At 41.3% G+C, this 18,679-nt stretch overlaps 1 protein-coding gene across 1 annotated transcript in view; it reads right to left on the bottom strand.

The window, feature by feature from the left end:
• Nucleotides 1–18,679, bottom strand: part of PTPRG (protein tyrosine phosphatase receptor type G) — a 389,416-nt gene that overhangs the window by 84,925 nt on the left and 285,812 nt on the right. The window contains exons 7-8 of the mRNA XM_005522022.3: nt 13,183–13,340; nt 8,832–9,024 (exon numbers count right to left, since the gene is read on the bottom strand). Coding sequence (XP_005522079.2) covers nt 8,832–9,024; nt 13,183–13,340 — 351 coding nt within the window. The remainder of the gene's footprint in view (nt 1–8,831; nt 9,025–13,182; nt 13,341–18,679) is intronic.

Raw genomic sequence — 18,679 nt, 5'->3', positions numbered from 1 at the left:
GCGGGATTTGTAAAATCCTCTAAAAATGTTCTAAGTTAGCTTGTCCATGCATAAAAATGTCACCACTTTAAAGGCAGTTATTTCTAGCTGTGCTATGCCCTCCTTTGAAAAATCCCACTCTCTACCTCCTGCTGAATGTCTCAGCAATGCAAAACTGCTGTTCCTCTCCTTGGTGCTGTGGGATACACGTTGTGTGCTGAAGCCCCGACAATTTTCAGCACAGAAAAGCAACGTGACAGTGAGACCCTGAATCCCTTGTGGTGACATGGGCAGAGATCTTCTAATTCATACATGGAAGGGGGAAACATCAGCATCAGGATGTGCCCATAGCATGTTACTGCCTCAGAGCTGCTCAGTGGTAACTAAAGGGCAGGGACAAGGGTCTGGTCTTGTCTTGCTCTGGGAGGCAGCTCCTGGCTGTAAGGTGAGAGAGGCCTCACTAGTCTGGATATGCAGAATGATCCATTCAATAGGATGAGTGGCAGGGAACAGTGTCTCTCCTTTCAGAGCAGGAGCACAAAGGAAGGTAGATCGGGCATTTCTTAACCCATGCTCAGTAGAAGAGAAACTAAGAGGTCTGTATGGGGGTTTCATGTCTTTCTTCACCATAGGGGTGAAGAAACCAACAAGTTGGTGGCCAAGTTCTTGGTGGAGAGAGGGTGTTCCCTTCTCCTCTGCCTCAGACCTGGGAAGGAGCTGGAAGGGCCAGTCCTGCAGGACAGATGCACCACTTGCTGCTGTAATGACACCCAACTCAGACACAGGCATCCCAGGTGATTTCAGAGCACCTGAAAGCTGTGATCAGTGCCTGTGCTATTGCCAAAACACTGCACCAAGTCCATTCAGCCCTGTCACCCCCAAGAACCCGACTGCAGACAAGAGAAAAGCAATGCCACCAACAGAAAATGGAAGGATACTTTCAACTACATCCATACCTACACACACGCACACACGCACACACACACACATTCCTTCTCATTATTAGATCCTCAAAACTCAAAATAAACCCTGAAATGCAAAAATATGGGTTATACTGCAATGAGAGAAAACTTGCTTCCATTGCCATGGTAAGGGAAGTGATACAGGGGCAGATTCAGCTACATTGAACTGGTGTGACTCAGTGGAGGTGCTCAGGAAGAGACTCAGATCCATAATAAACAAGAGCATGCTTTGGGCTCTCAGATTCAATCCCAGAGTTCAGCAAGGGCTGTGCTCCCAAAGGATAACAAATAAACTACGAAGATCATATGCAGAGACAACAGAGGCTTTAATATATCAGAAAGGGCCAAGAGGCATACTTGTAACATTTTCCCCCTTCTTTTACTAAATGTTTGCAGTTTTTTGGCTTTGCTTTAGTGTACATTGTTGACTTCTCAGAGTGCTTATAAATGACATTATTAATACATAAGGGTAATTGCTTTAAAGAGTAGCACACATTTTTCCTTTACCTTTGCCTGCACTTTGCCAGCAGGCACTGGCAGGCTCCGGAGCATGCTGTACACACAAATATTTGTGTTGATCTACTTCAATCCACAGGCAGAATGTAGCTAGGAGACAGACTATTTATCTTCCCTGCTCTTACCTTCCACTATGCTTCAAACAGACAGGGTTGTTTCTTGAGGTGTGAGGGACAGATCCCACGCTTGTTTTATGAGCCCTCACGAGCAAATGGGCACATGGGTCCCTGTGACAGAGGGTGTCTGGACGAGCTGGGGTTTGTGCCTCTGTTGCTGGCCCATTTCCCAAGTGTACACACAACTAGCATTTGGATTAATACCTGTATGGCTTTGTAGCACCTACATTTCCATGGCATCACAGCAACAGATCCTGTTTTACTGAAGGGCATGGACTGTGTGTTTGCACCTGAGTATTTCACATATTTCACAAATACAGCTTTTTGTTTCTACAGCTGTGGTCTGAGTCCTCAGCAGTGCAGATCAGCCTTGCACCATCAGATGCCATGCTGGGCTAAACTGATGTCCAACAAGGACCTGCCCTGCAAGTTTTGTGTTTGTATTGCACACATCCATGTGTGCACACAGAGGGTGACTTGTGTTTCAAATGTACACCTGTGCCCTTATTTACATAGTGTGTTTGTGCCACATGTGTGATCACATTCAGTGGCACAAATGGTATCAATGGGGAGGAAGAAGTATTTCCTGCCAGAAGGACACATATTTGCTATGTTAGCCAAGCTGACCTTTCCAGTGTTCTGGTGAGGGCTGCTTGGCCTGGAGAGCATAGGAAGGCTGCACCAATAAGGCTGGTAGAGCCTCCCAATACATGCCTGGGGGATGCCCAAAATCAGATTTTTTTAATGAAAGCTTTTCTTTCATAGTTTCTGAAGGCTTTTTCCAGCACAAGGGATGAGCTGCAGGCACTTATGGTTCAAACTAAAATTAGTACTTCTGTGGGCTGAACAACTGGGCCAACAGGTAGGAAGTGCAGAAAGGAATTCCCTCCAGGTGTAAATGGAATAAATCCTCAAACTCAGCTCTTCCAGCTTTAGTGGCAGCTGTGAACCCAAACCACACCTACACTTTCACACTGAATTCTTCTTGCTCTGTTGGTTTGGACCCTTTATAATCTCTGAAGAAGTCTAAACAGAGACTTAGTGCTTATTAATTCATCTATTGCTAAGTTGTTTACTACATTCAGGCCCAGACACATGTACTCCTCACATTACAACCCCACAGAAGTTACAACAGGTGTAAAACAGCACCCTGCAGAACAGAGCCACTACAAGGGAAGCACGAGGCCTACGTCAGGTGTAAGTACCACATCTTTTTGCATCTGATTCCCCTCAAAATGGCTCAGTTTTTTAAATGAAAAGTTTTGTGTTCTTCCTGACCTGAAACTCTCTGGAAGGCAGAAGCCTGTCCTCTTCTGCTCTTGCAGGACACCCTTCAAGACAACTGCACACACAAGGACCCAGCCAGTGCTGCACAGCCAGACAGGGCTGAGGTGGAAGGGATGAAATATGCAGAAGGAAATATGCAAGAATCCACTGATTTCTGCCTAAAATGTGCATTCAGCAGCCACTTGAGGCTCAAAAGGAGACTCCTGCAGCTGCAGATGAGTACCTTCACTTGGAGAACTGAGGCAGTGGCAGACAGGCAGGTCTGTTGTGTAAAGATGCAGAGCAGGCAATGAACAGTCACCACCCTCAATCAAGTGTGACCTTCTGCTCCAAGCCAGGCTGCTACACCAACAGAAGTCCTAATGAAACATGAATTCATTTGCACCACACCTAGAGGGGTGCTGACCTGATTAAAGGGGAATAGATTTGGGAAATGATAATTTCCATAGCAAAATGAAATAAAAGTGAATAGTTATCCAAGGAAACCAGGAAGGAATTGTTAATCCATAAAGAAATCTTCCAAGATTCTTCCAAAGGACAAAAAGAATCAATGCAAATGGAAAACACACTGTAAATTAACTTTAAAAGGTTCTTGTTTATTTCCATTCCTGCTGAGGTATTTAAAGAAAATAAATAGTTAAATTTTGCTTTAGCCATCCTGAGTTAAATTTTCAAGAATCATTTTAAATTTACCTTCACTTTGCTGTTGTTTTGGATATGTTACATATTACTGCAGAGTATTTTTAGTAATTTAGGTTTGACTAAAACATAAAAATGACATTCTGCAAGAGTAGGACTTCTCTGCCTAAGACTCCTAGACTCCCAGAGAGAACCTGAGGGCATGAAGAGACTGCAAAGTTGTTTTGAGACAGTATTCATAAAACATGGGCATTTAGAAAGCAAATTACTGGGAGTAATAACAGAGGCTATAAATGAGGCAAATAACTTTTTCCTCATTCAGAAACACTGCTGCCATGCTCTAGACTATCTGCCTCAAAGTGTTGATGTCAGTACAATGAATCTCTGGACCTTTGATTGCTGCTGCATGGGAGGTGCACTCCAATGCTGTGCAGAAAGGCAACACCTTTACAGAAGGCTGTATTTTCATTTCTGACATCAGGAGCCATGAAATGGTGAATAAGAGCTAAACTGTTCTGCTTGAGCAGTGCAGTACCTTTGGCTACAGGCTGCTGGCTTGAGCCATGCCTCCAGCACAAGGCATGCAGAGAGGAAAATCCAAGTATCTTCTATCCATGTTTTAGTGGCATTAAATTAAAAGGACTTCCAAACTGTGAATTACTACCACATAACAAAAAACAGTAAGGAAAATGGTCACCTGTACAGTACTAGAGAAATGTCCCAGCTGTTAATTTTGAGTCCAAAGCTAAGTTTTACTGGAGCAAATTTATGACTGCTCATTATTTAACTTAGTCTAGGCTTGTAATTACAGATGGTACTCTGAGGTGAAATCCCACTGATGGGAAACAGCATCATTTGAGACTCCAGCAAAGAGTAATCAGACACCTTTGGGAAAGTAATCAGGCATCTGTGAAAGAAAACTCTGATGTCAAGAGCCCCTCACATGGGATGCTTGTTTAAGTGTTGTAAGGCATGCAGCACATTTAATGAGATAGAAAGGTTAAAGGGTTTTTTTGAGTGTTAAAAAAAACATAAAGAAACAACATTTGATGTAATCAGGAGCAAAATAAAATGGAAAATCATTGTTGCACATTGGGTACTTCCTGAAATGAGGAAATGAAACACCTTTTCCTCCTGAGCTTCCATGCCTACACCTTTACTAAAGCAGGTAATGTTTTGTCAATACAGCTCTGCTTGATGGGACAACATGTGAAAGTAGTAAGGATTCCCTGCAGATCCAGACCCTTGAATTGGATGGACTTTTATGTAAGAATTCTGTTTGTCCCTGGAGAGCAATGTACACTATTAAAGCAATAAATAATTAGCAATCCCTCAACCAGAGCGGCTTGAAAGTGGCCCAGGAGCTGCAGGAGCACAATATATGATGTAACAGAGCAACGAAGTCCTGAGCCACAGAGGACAGGCCAGAGAAGAAAGGAGGCAATTTTAACAGAGATTGTCTTGTCCAAAAAGTCAGACACTGCTACAGTCACTGATAATTACAGTATTTGATGAATGCTTTACAAATACATTCTTGGCTTAGAATGGCTGTACAGAGAACCTCTAATTTTTCAAAACTTTACATAAATTACTATTGCAACGTGAGTGAGCCCTCTTGTTAAATGATATGTGCCTGATTTAACAGTATGAGCCACTGCATAGCTTGGATATCTGAAAGTTTCATCTTAAAAAGTATCACTGTACAAGGGTTTATTATCAACCCACCAGTTGCTACAATTACATACCTGAACAGTATTTAACCTGGATGGTGTATTTTGGAAATAAGATCTTTAAACATCATCTGTATGGTTTTTTGAAATAGCTCCAGGGTCAACTTAAAAATTAAGCTCAGCTCATGAGCTCTGATTCAGCGAAGGTCTTATGCATATGCTTTTATTCCAGGCATACAAGCAGTCCTCAAGAGATCTGTTTTAAATCAGCTTTTGCCAATAGGAGGAAGCAATGAGATAATGGAATAAAGGGAAACTCATCTTGTTAAACTCTGACACAAAAGAAAATCTGGAGTTTTCACTTGTAAATGAAAAATTAGACCTATTTCAAATTAGCTAAAATATTTCACCATCTCATATTGTGATGACTGAAAACAATGCCCCTCTCTTCATTGCCTCTTTCGAATTAAAACGAGAAGGGAGAGGAGGGTAACTGCAAAGCAAAAGGCTGGTATCATTTATACTGGATCCAAATGCACTGACTTAAAACAGCCTTTCCCAGAAGACATTTTATTTACCAAATGCCACCACTTTTGGGGCTTTGCTAAGGAAATACTCAGAGGACTGGTACAGTGACAAAGCTTTCCTCCAGTGTATCTGCAGGTTACACTACTGGTCACAGTTCTGAGATCTGAGATAGCTTTGATAACTGAGAAAGAAGACATTCCTCTTTGGTCCCAAACTGTTCAGGATGGCACATTTGCCAATGGACCACTGCTTTGTGTTGATCTGAAACTCCCTATTCACCAGGGAATTCTGAAAATTATTCTGAACATTATGCAAATTGTTCTGGGCACATTTTCCTCCAAAATAAGAAAGGCTTACATAATGAATGCTACACTGTTTTCCAGATTAGCAATACTGCCCACAGACTTAATAGAGTGTGACAGAGGAAACAAATTGTAAAAATTCGCACTGACAAACACAGCCAAACTTACCCTGCAGAGCTGAAGACCATCACAAACCATATCACCTTGCAGCAAGTAAAAGACACATTTTCGTGACCATGCCTTTTTCTACAACACATAAATCAGGAACAGGGAGGGCAACAAGAGTCACCATGTGACAGCCATTGGTCACATTGTCTAATGCAATGTGGAAAGCATTGAGGTGCAACCAGGAGGTATGCAGAAGAATCTGCATAAAATAAATTTGTTATGCTAAGCTTACACTCTTCTGTACTTGTATGCAAGTCTGTCTGTCTGGAAAGCACTCCATGCACTCGGTTCCTCACTACTTTTGCATGAATGACACTGCATAAAGTGGTACTATATTTACTAGCTGAATAAACAACAGGTTTTGCTTTCACTCAAGTATTATGACTTCAACTCATTTTATTTATATGTCAGTAGTTCAGAATGTGCAGTGGACCAGGCACATCATCACTGTTCACCTTTGTCAAAAAAGAGGCCAGAAACATCCATGTTGTTGTATTTCTGGAACAGCTATATCTCATCCCTGTAACCTTTGGAGGATATACTACAATCATTTTGTGTTAGCAACTCTGTGCCAACCTATTTATCTTAAGTTCATGAAAAAAATGCACCCATTTTCAGTGTCCCCTGGTGTGCACCCAACCCAGAAAGTGACAAGCTAACAGAGCTGGTACAAAACGACCGGCTGCCCAGCCATTAGCCTCCTAGAGAAAAAGCTGAGGGGAGGGAGAAATCACCAACTCCAGCCTCATCCCTGCCATCAGATGCCATGCTGAATGTTGTCAGACCGTGGGAAATGCATGTCCCCCACCTTAGGGTCTCTCTTGCCACAAATTCAAATTCCCAGGCAGGCACAAACACAGAGCATTACCTGAACATGATGGCAGAGGACCCATAGAGAACCTGCTTAGGAAACCAGACCCCAAGAACCAAACCCCATAAACATGGACTAATGGTTGTGCTGGTCCCTTGCTCCTGTAGACTGGCTCACCTCATGATAACTAAGCCACATATGCTTGGTTTTTAAAGATCAAAGTCATGGTGAATCTTTCTGGTTATTCAAAGTGCTCTTTTGGTTTCGTCAGCTGCAAATTTAGGATCAGCCCATTAACTAACCAGTCTATTAACTATAGACTTTAGTGTTTGTCATGCTCTGACAAAATTGTCTGTTTCAGTTATTTACTGTGGTTGTGAAAATCACCCCAAGATTTTTTATAGTCTTAAAAACAATCCAGTGAGGTGAGAAATATGCAGGCGGTGTGACCAAAGCAGTTAAATCTCCTTGAATGTTGTATCAGAGGTACCTTGGCTGCACTCAAAATAAAAACAAGTCAGTTTTGTCACTTTTAACATAATGTAACTCATTAACTTTCATCACTGTTCTGGGTAAATAATATGTACAGAGGATATAACTGAAGAAATTACTGACACATGTTGCTGTTACAACACTGATTGAAAACTACAGGCCAGAGCATCCGAGCGTAGCAGGGTTTCTTCATTCCCAAGATCTCCTTCTCACTTCTGATGTAAATTCTCTGTCCCAAGGCTGCCTTGTACATGAGGTTTGTGTACGTGTATATTATATATATATAAATAAGCATGCTCAGAGAATAATGAGCCCTGAGAAATACACTCTCCCAGCACTCTCTTGGGAAGGTGAGGTTGCTGAACGCAGCTGTTTTCATGATTCACATCCTCTAAAATCTGCACTTTCTGTGCCTGGCCAGGTGAAAATGCCAGGTAAAAAAGGAAAGCTTGTAAATCTGCTTAGCTGTTGCCTTCTGGCAAACTGCCCCTCTCTTCTTTACCTCTACTGGTTAAGCAGCAAGCACTTTGCAAGACTGAAGACTGGAAAGTACATGTGATTTCTTCTACCTATAAATAACATCAGTCAATAAAATAAAGGCAAATAAAAGTAGTAAATTATATTTATTTCTAGTCTTATTTTATCCAGAACACATTTCTCTCAGCATTTCTGATGTGCTCTTCTAGCCAGGGCTGGCTGTGCCAGTGCAACAGGAACCTCCCTCCACCCCCCTCCCTCCAGCTCATTATCTGGTGTCTGACAGAAGCGAGCACCAGCTGCTCTACAAAAAGGCACATGAAACACTTCAGCAAGACATTAGAAAATCACCTGCCTAAAAGGAAGAGATTATTTTCCTCCTGTCACCATTACCAACAGACTGATACAAACGTTGAATTAAAAGGTCGACAGTTCTTCACAAGTCTTCTTACTGAAGAAATGAAACCCATAAGCACGTCTGGATACCCTATTTCCATTCAAACACCCAATGCCTCAGTGCTAAAGGGGCTGAATTTTTTACCTTTGACCTCAGCCCTTTGGTTTTCCCTTTTTGTCTGGCATCTCCACAGCTCTACAGCCAGCTGGCAGAAACAGGGACATTGCCAGTTTGAGATTCATATTTTGTGGCTTTGAGACCCACATATTCTAAGTCTGTATTATCATGGCACCTTGTCACAGAGAGTACTACAGTATTTGCAGCATGAGCAGAATTAGTTAATTAACTGACACATACCAACAAGGAATGCCTGCCCAACCTGCCTTATTTCTTTAGTGGCTCACAGCTGTTCTTGACACCATTTGGTGACAAAATAGACAGAGAAAAATCCCGTTAGTCGAGTGTAAAACTCTAAAATATAATCTACCTTTGGAAGCTTCTGTGCCGAGTGGATTTTCCAAGATGTCTGTCATATCTTGGTTCCAAGCATCCTTCACAGCAGACTTGGATACCTTCCTGTTGTTCAGGTTTTGCTGGGGCCGGAAGTTATTCCTCAGGTACTCCACAGACTTGACATGATCTTGCTGCTCAGTGGTAAAGATGGAGTAAAATGCCTCCAGCTGATCGCAGCCATCATGGCAGGGGAGAGAAAGGACGTTAATTAAAAAAAACAATGTGGTGGCATCCGGGTGGCTGATAAGACAGCAAAATGGAAGGAAGTAAAATGTTGATGCCAGGACTGATAAAACTACATGGGAAGTCAGACTGCCCACTGAAATTATTGCCAACCACCTTATCTCAGCACAGGGCTTATCCTGCCCAACATGGGAGAAAGCCTTCTAGAACCTGTGGACATCTGTCACTGGCAAAGAAACATTTGCCCTTAAGATCCCTTTTGTGTGTGACACAGCCTTGCCAAACCCTCCTCACGGCTGGCACCGTTTTGTTTCACAGTATCACGTCAGAAAGTGCTTCCAGGCCATTCCACACCAAGAACTTTCTCCTGGATAAGGCAATACTTCCTTATCTCTGAATACCTTACGAAGTTTAGCTGCCAGGCTAAGCTTCACAGACAGCTCATGCAGCACTGTTAGGCACAGCTAGCATATACTCCTCTGGGAATAAGTTTCTTCTGTTGGATTCAGATCTGAGCTATTTATAAGAAAACGTATTAACCTGTAAGAAAGAACTGTAATTGGAAAACTTTTCTGTTACTTTGTATCTTAGTGTTTCTTAGAAAAAAAATTCTAGCAAACTAAGGTGAAAATATTTTCAGCTGATGTTTTTCTCCTGGCTATCAAGGTAGGTACAGCATTTACTGTTACCTTGTTATCATTCAGGACAAAAACTAGAATTAGTTATGTTGCTGCTGGAAGGATGGAGCAAGACAGAGCAGAGAAGGAATCAGTCCTGATATTGCTGGACATCACATCAGGTACACGTATTGATAGTATGGATTCTGGGAGCACAGAATCTGGCCCAGGACTTCAAAAAGGGACTTGAGGAATATTCATAGCTTAATGACAGGTCACTGAAACTTACACACTTTTCATTCACACTTTTCATTTAGTGTGTCTGCTCTAAAAGCACTTGAGAAGCATGTGAACCCCAAACTTTAAAACTGGAAGAATTATCATGGCAGCCTCGGTTGATACAGCTGAAAAAGTCTGTAACAGAGCAGTTAAGCATCCTCCACTGACTCATGAAGAACCCACTACCATTATTGAATTTCCCTTCAAACCAGGAATCTGAGTCCTCTTCAGCAGAAGGACAGCAGGGGATGAGCAGGGAGGGGTGACCACCAATGACCAGTTCCCATTGCAGGCAAGGAGCTCAGGTGCCACTTCCAGAGCTCAGGTGCTGCTTCCAGGCTTCCAGCTGCAAATGCTGGGATTTGAATTGTACTTTTTTTTTTCTGCATCTTATATGAATACTTTATTCCCAGGTTCTCAACACTATTCTGTTTCTGATTCTTTCAAAGAAACATCTTGAAAAATTTCAAAGACCATTTCCTAATTATTAGCAGGGCCCCCTCGAAAGCATAGGAGGATGGCTTAAAAAAGGGTTAAAAGGACTGGCTTACACTTATGCCTTAAAAAAACCCAAACCCACAACAGATGATCCTGCTACACACTTCTATAGGAGCACATATCAAAACTCTTGTGCTTATTTACATACCTTTGGCACTTCATGCACTGGAAGCAGTTTTGATGAAGCCAGCTAACAGGGCTTAAGGTGACTTTAAAAAAGCACAAGAACTTGGGTAGTAACTCCTTCTCTGAAGTCAAGTCTCTAGGCTTAGACATCTATGACATTAATTGAATTTTTAAACTTTGAGAGGGAACTTTTAAAATATTTTCTTCTGCCATGATACCTTGGGGAGGTATAATTGCATTTTAACAACTGCCAATTCAAACATGATTTTTAACCTTCCACTTTTTATGTGTTGAAGTATATATAAACCATTTCAACCTCACTTTCACTATAAAAATACTATCTATGACAAATGAGAAATTAATTTATCTACAGCTGCCAGAAAAAAATAATATTCTAAGATCTGTAGTCAAGAGCTACATTCATGCTCTTCAAGGAGTACAAGAGCTCCTGTTCAGAAGAAGAAATTAAAAGCTCTTGTAAGACTATTGTAGATACAGGGAAACCTGGTCTAAAACTCTGAGTCATGCAATTACAAACCATTAAAGCCTGATGTGTAGTTTTCTAAGGGTTGGATATACAAATGGCAATTAGAAATCCTGAAACTGTTACAAGCACAATGAGCTGCTCTGAGGTATGCATTACGAGAGATAATGCCATGCTTTTGGTCATTGAATGCACTTAGCTTTACAATGCATCCGCAGGGTGACACAGCTTGTCCTGGTTTGTTGTCTAATTATCGGGGAAGATGATGATGATGGAGGACTCTGAATAAAATAGAGAAGCCTCCACAAATGGACCACTTCACTACTGTCCCTTTTCCAGCAAGGCATTTTGCTCAAAAGCAAGAATTTAATTGGAACAGCAACAAAGCTTAAGCAATATCACTGTCATCCCCTGGGATTACAGGCTGCTTCATGGGGTTTGTGATAAAGAAGGTTAAACTATGGCAATGGATTATGTTACACTGTTTCTGTTAGAGGAATAAATAATAATCATAGCAGTGGCAGGGTGGCAGGCTCTTGAAACACACACATCTAGGGCTACTGGGGAGGGGGGAATACTATTATTTATTCCACATGTGTTGTAGTATCAATGAAAGTCTGTCTACACACAGAATTCCCAGCCCTTCAACCACACACACATGCACAGAGCAGCACAACGCCAAATTTTAAAAGGCTGGATTTGGAACAGTTACTTCTGTGCAGCATAGGAAAGGAGCTATGCAGGATAAAGTACCTTTATACTGACAGCCAAAATTGATATTTACCATTTTATTTGCATTTGCTAAAAAAGAAAAAAGAAATTGTGACCCACCTGATGTGCACACAGGGTATAAAACTGAGCATGGGCCAGGCCTTGCAGCCACCAAATAATAAACAGTAAACTTATTGATGTAGTGAAAAGCTACAAGGGATTGCAAGTATCCTGCAGGCAAGGACAGAATTCCAAATGATCTCGACAATCAGAGAAATAGCCTGAACAAAACAAGGGGTCTGATTCAAACGGGACCATGTGCAGAGTCACAGGCTCTGGCCAGAACCGGGGGCTGCCTGGGGGCACAGTGTGCTCAGCACTGCCACAGAGCTCAGGGAAAGCCTCCAGCAAAAGGTTCCTGCTGACCAGGAGCTGAACATGGACAGTACCATCACACTTTTGTGAAAGAGGCAAAATAACACCAGGATGGGTGGCTGGAGACATGAATCCTGACATGTCCCTCAGCCTCTGGAGGGCCTCACCTGAAGCACTGCAACTGATTTTGAACACAGACTGTCAAAAAAAGATGAAAGAATCTATGGGAGAAGCAATGAGATCTAAAAAACAGGAAAAAAAGCCTGGAGCAGGGGTATGGCAAGTGCCTTCCATACTTCTGAAACCTTTGAGCACAACATCTGTCAGTCAGGATCACCCAGTGAACTGTTCACATGCGCTTTACAGAATTAGTAATGTAAAAAGTTTGTTTTCAGTAGCTTATGACAGATGAATAAGAGGCAAGACTAAGTCCAGGTTGTCTTTCTAAATACCACAGTCTTACAATGTCAAAATACATTGAACTGGCAAACACTTGACTTCATCTAGACATTGCTTTATCAGGATAATTCTTCAAACTCCAGACACTGTGTCTATTTGCATTAAAAGCTGCTATATGCTAATTTTAAAGATTTGTGCACCAGCTCACTGAGCACATAATGGTAGCTTTACTTTGTTATAAAAACAGTTAAGCATGGAGAATTAATGGAAAGATGTCTTTTCTAATGTAATTAGTTCAAATTACTAAATCTGAGCAGAACTGAAATCACTCACTTTACTTTGAAAAGAAAGTTTCAATTAAAAAGAATAAAAGGGAATTCTATGTAACTATTTACACCATAGCTTAATTTAATCTTAACAAAAACAATATGAAATAAATCACTGAAAGGAAGCTGGGTTTCATGTTGTACTGTCTTCTCAAGACTGATGGCTCCTATTCAGAAACAATATGAAGAGATTAAAAAAAAATCACCGACACTTCCTTTTTTGTCAACAGAAATATTTGTGTTCTCCAAATTAAACCAGCAGGTTTTGAAAACACTGTCTTAAGAGAGCAAATTAAGAGATGGGCCTCACTGACAAAACAAACACACCTGATGATAAGAAATGGGCACAGGCTTCCGGAAAACGATCCACTCCACGATCTCGCTGCAGGGAGGAGTAGTCAGGGAACCTGTGTAGCGGTAGTAGCTCCCCAGAGATGTTGGCAGAAGTTCCCTCAGCACAAAGGGATCCAGAAAGGTCTCCTTCTCTGCAGGGAAGATTGACAAGCAGGATTACACTTTTTTTTAATGTGTGTTTAAAACAGACATCACATTGCTAGGCAGCCTAACAAGGTGTAATGGCAACAACATATTTTATCATATATGTAATGAAAAATGGAAGCCCTCTGTAAGAGCTGACGTGTGGTTTATTAAAAGAGCAGCCAAAATGCTAGTGAGCCCCATCCCAAACACACACCCTCCTAATCTGAACGAGTGCAGGTGTGAAATGCACTTGCTACCCCACTGGTTTATGTCAGCACAGAAATAAGGCTGTAGTCCATGGTTCCAGCACTCAGTACATGGCTCTCCAGCTTGATGGCAGGAAGACAGAACCCAGTGGGACACAGCCAGCCCCAGTGCTCCTGTTTGCTGCTGCCTGACCAAGGGACATCGGCACTGTATCTGTCCCATCACTGCCAGAGGCAGAAAGGGATGCAGGAGCAGAGTGAAACCCTCAGTGGATTGCTGAGATGGAGGAGGCAGAGCCATGCTGCTCAGCCAAACTTCTCTGGGAGCTGCCAGGCAGCGGGGCTGAGGAGAGGGACACAGGACACTGCTGAAGCTCAACGTGGTGCTCAAAGCAACATCCAAGCAGTGCCAGGGTGGTGCCAGACACAGCCAGCACTCCACCACAAATAGATTTCACAGGTATAACTGCTGCTCCTTCTCCCAAATCCAAGAAAGTCCTTCCCAGGGTCCAACAGGCTGGGGACAAACCCTTTTTTCTCTGAGAATCTCCTTGGACAGCCTGAAATGCAGACCTAAGCACTGGAAGTATTCACCTGCAAATAACAGTGACAAGCTGGTAATGTTTAACACATTGGAGAAAAATAAATAAACAAAAGGAGGGAGCAGCTACAGGCAAGGTAATTTCCCTTCCATCCCTGAGCCTTTATCCTCTGCAATTCATGTTGACTCAGAGGCTGAAGTGCCCTCTCAGCCTGTGCAAAGGTGCACACTGCCTCGGGCAGGCTGACATGCAGGGCTCTCCCGAACATCTCTATTCCTTACTTTCAATATCCTGCATGCCTCAAACAGGACTCCACACTTGGGCAGAGGGAACTCTTTTTTCTGTCTCACCAGAGCTGCTCAGCAAACCGACCGCCACCCCCTCCCCGCCCCAACAGAAGGGAGAAGCAGGTGGGCTGGTGATTGACACACACGTCTTCCAAATAGGATGAAGTCTGCAGAATTCACTTCCACAGCATCCCACAGTCTTCTAGAAGTCTTGATCAAATCAGGAGTTGCCTAAACCTCTTAGCAGCAGTCTGATAATCGGGGGATTTTTTTAACTCCACTGCTGCTGCATGATGCCAATGATACATATACTTCAGGTATCTCCTATTTTCTGCACAGTATCAACAGGTCTGTAATGTTTTCATAGCTTTTTGCATTCCAAAATATGAGTAATTCTATTGAAGTCAAGGCAATACTGCAACCTCTCGGTGAACAACTCCTTTCCGTCTAATCCAAGTAGATTCTGATCACATCTGCATCTCCAGAAAGGAAATAAACGAATAATAATCCACATTTTTTCCTCATCATAGCATACCTCTGTGAGAAAAAGTACGCTTAAATAATAAATACTAAAATATATGTGATTGGCCAAAGTTCAAAGAGATTCTAATCAAGAAGTCATAATCACTTCAAAAGGTCGCATTTAATTTGATTGGCTCATTTCTATGCAGAAAAACTTGGTGAGAAAAACTAGAAACTCAGTCACAGGACTTGCTTTCCAAAAGCAGTACACAAATCTTGATGCTGGAATTCTATTTCAGAGCTGTCTCTCTCTATCAGCACTCAGCACACAGTGGGCCACGATGAATCCCAAAGAGTGTTTGAATACACCAACATCTGCGTTAACAGCCACTGACCGCACATGGAAGAGCTGGGAGGCATTGACACATCGTGAAAAGGGCTTGCCTTTCGAATTAAGGAGAAATGTTGCAGTTAAAATTAACAATTTAACTATTTCTAACTTTTGTAACCTTTTAATTACGAGGATGGAATCACTTAAGATGCTGGATAAAGGCTCTGTGCAAAAACACAAATACGGTATCCCTTTATCAAAGGATGGCAGAAGAAGGAAGCTCATTTTACACTTTCAAGGATTTTTGTGCCATATGCTGACAATATTATATTTTAATAATTAATTGTTCATCAAAGGAAAAGATGAAGAACAGGGATGCTAAATTCAAAGTTATTCAAATTGCAAAAATGAATAATGCATAACTTTTATATTAAATACACACTGTATTAAGTAGTCTACATTTCATCCAACTCTGTCTTTCATTTTTAAACATTTTGAACTACAATATGAATAATCAAGTAAAGGAAGCTTATTTAGACAGAGAAATACCTTATTTGAATGCAAACTTGAAGTATCCGACTGTGATTAATTTTTGGTTATCAATTAGGGAGGGTTTTCTCCTAAGCACTTGGGAAGTCATAGCTGTGAAAAAGAGTATTTCTCAAGGAAAAAGTAGCTTTGCTAATAAACAGTTTAAGTAGGGCAGGGTGTACTCGATCTAATTTTTCATGGCTACAAGCAACGCTCTAAGTTTTCATTAATGAATGCCAAAGATTAAAATTAAAAAAATACATATAATTGGATTAAAGTGACTACTAAAATAGATGATAATCAATTGATTATGCTTTAATAATGTAACCGTTTTGAAAACATATCATTCTTTTGTATCGCTTGCCATCTACATGCATGGTGTAGAGTTTTAGAAACTGGAGTCACAAAGATCTTCACATGAAGCTTAAAGAAAAAGGGACTTTGAAACTCCAGTGCCAGCCTGTCATATCCTTCAAGAACATACTGAAACAGTAAATGCCATGAAATTAAAGTTCCTAAGAGCTTGAGACAGTTTTGAAAATGGCATTTTGAAGTCATACAATTTTAAAGATTTCAACGTTAAGTCAGTCATTGTTGTTGGTAAAACTGGTAATGAGAATAATTTCCAGGCTAAGCAAGAGCATTCACTGATTATCATAGAAATATTTTTTATATATACATATATATATACACACATGCAGGTGCACGTGCAAGTATAGTTTCTACTAAATGAAAAAGAGCAAGGTTGGAAAGAGTAACAAACCGTTCTTCACTGTCTTTTATTACCAGTTCCTGTTTCCCATTTACAGTGCCTGGGATGGGCATGAACTGTGTCCAGGAGGCTGGGAACAGACTGAGTGGAGTGAGGAGTTACTAGGAGGAACAAAGTGGAAAAGGCTGGAAACTACATGATTGATGAGACAGCATTTGTGACAGGTACTAGGAAATAACTGGCAGACAGAAGCAATAAAAGACAGCAAAGCAAATGTGTTCACCTGCAAATACCCGTGAAACACTGCAATCAATGCTGCAAAACCGACCCATGAGCCCCCTGCTCACTCTCACACATAAACCAGAGCCCTGTGATGCCCTCTTCTGCTGCTCCTTGTCCTCCTCCCATCTCAGCACCTGAATGCCCAAATAGAAATATAAACAACCAGGAAAGCAGAGCCCCAGAGATCCTGACGCTGAAGACAGACCCCCAAAGCACAGAGCATCCCCCTGGGAAAGAACAATAAATAACCTGCTGCTGTCCCACCAGTGCTCCCAGGTGATGCAGCAAAGAACAGTATCCAGAACATCGCCCCACTAATGCAGTTTTATCGACAGGTAACAAACAGCAATGCTTTGTTTACAACACCAATGCTCAGAAAAAACATGCTCACTCTAATACCTCAAAGGTAAAAATAGCAAAACACCACAGATTCATTGCTGACCATTAAGACAATGAATGTGGCATTTAAAACACTAAGTGTTCCACAGTGTGAAAGGACAATATTGTATTTCAACTCTAACATTCACAAAAAACAATTAACTGAGCCAGCTGGTAACATATTTGACCTTCTGATACAACATTCACATCTGCCTCTATGTCTGTCTCTCACAACAGCAACGTGAAAAGTCACACCCAGCATATTCTTTGTTTGGGCTGAGAAATCTCCCCAGCATTTTGCATGGGACAAAGGGCCCTTTTCTGTACAACCTGACTCAAAGGCAGAGCAACTGCAGACATGCTTTAAAAGCCTGACCTAATTACACTCTTTGTCAAGTCATCACCACTAGGTCTGAACTAATACTAAATTGTGCACAATACTGAGCAGAAGAAAAAAATCAAATCTTAAACCAGATACCAGCAGTGGATCTCCATTAACTACTGCAGTTTTCACAAACTGGTGCCAACAAATATTATATTGAAAGAGCCATCAGTTGAACATTTTGCCTTCAAGGACTAACTTGCTAAAATACAGTCTGTAAATCACTGGATAAAGATAGACCCGAATTTTAACCAAATCACTAGAGTAAGAGGCTTCTTGAGATATACAGGTAAACAGCACACAACTATCTGTGATCAAGACTCTTTTAAATCTAGCAGGAACTTGGATTGGACATCACAAGAAAATAACTATATGCCAAGTCCATTTATATCTCACAAAACGCTTTGGGACTTTCATCATGATTTTCTGTAAGAAAACAGGAACTTGGCTGCATTGAAAACAATATCTTAAAATGAGCTTATCTCCAAAATTAACGTATGTGCAGTGCCTGATAGGTACCCAGCTACACTTTGAATAACTGAAATGTGCAATACCAATATGAAGAGCTTTGAAAGTCTCCCAAATTTGTTAAACAATGTTATTGCCAATTTCATTTTCACAATGAGCCAAGATATTCTAAAGCTTCTGCATTCAAACTTTTAAAAAGCAAACACACAAAAATAATCAAAAGGACATCATGTTGCACACCCACTGAGCCAGAAGTTCCCAGATAAAATAAAGCAGGCAGCAAAGCACAGCCAAGGACCAGACTCATGGGGGTGATTTTAAAGATGAGATTACAAATGTTATATATTACTTTAACTGAAAGAATCATCAGATGAGTGCTTGCCGTGTAAATCCTGAAGGAAGAGCAGTATCTGACAGTAGTCCTCTGTACTCAGGGCAATTCTTGTCATTTATTGTGCAATTATTTTTCTCACTTTTATTTAGGGATTTTTTTTTTTTTAAAGAGCCTCTGCTGAGCAATGTAAGGAGCTGTAAGGACACAGAAAGCACAGCATGGCAGAGAGGAGGGGAGTGAGATAATAACAGTCCTGCAGACTAATTTAATCTGAGACAACCAGTGTGAGGTACAAAAAACCAGGAGGAAGGAATAAAAAAGGCAAGTCTCTTACTCACAAAAAAAACATTTCCATGCCACGTGTTGGTCTCAGGCTTAATTTTTCCCACTCCCTTTCTTAAGACGGCTTAGGAGGAAAAGGTTTAGCCA

The sequence above is a fragment of the Pseudopodoces humilis genome, chromosome 13, assembly GCF_049639895.1.
Source record: "Pseudopodoces humilis isolate 2021_Gansu_Grassland_sample_001 chromosome 13, ASM4963989v1, whole genome shotgun sequence".
Taxonomy (NCBI): domain Eukaryota; kingdom Metazoa; phylum Chordata; class Aves; order Passeriformes; family Paridae; genus Pseudopodoces; species Pseudopodoces humilis.
The sequence above is the reverse complement of the archived record's forward strand: the minus strand, read 5'-3'. Positions and strand labels throughout refer to the sequence as shown.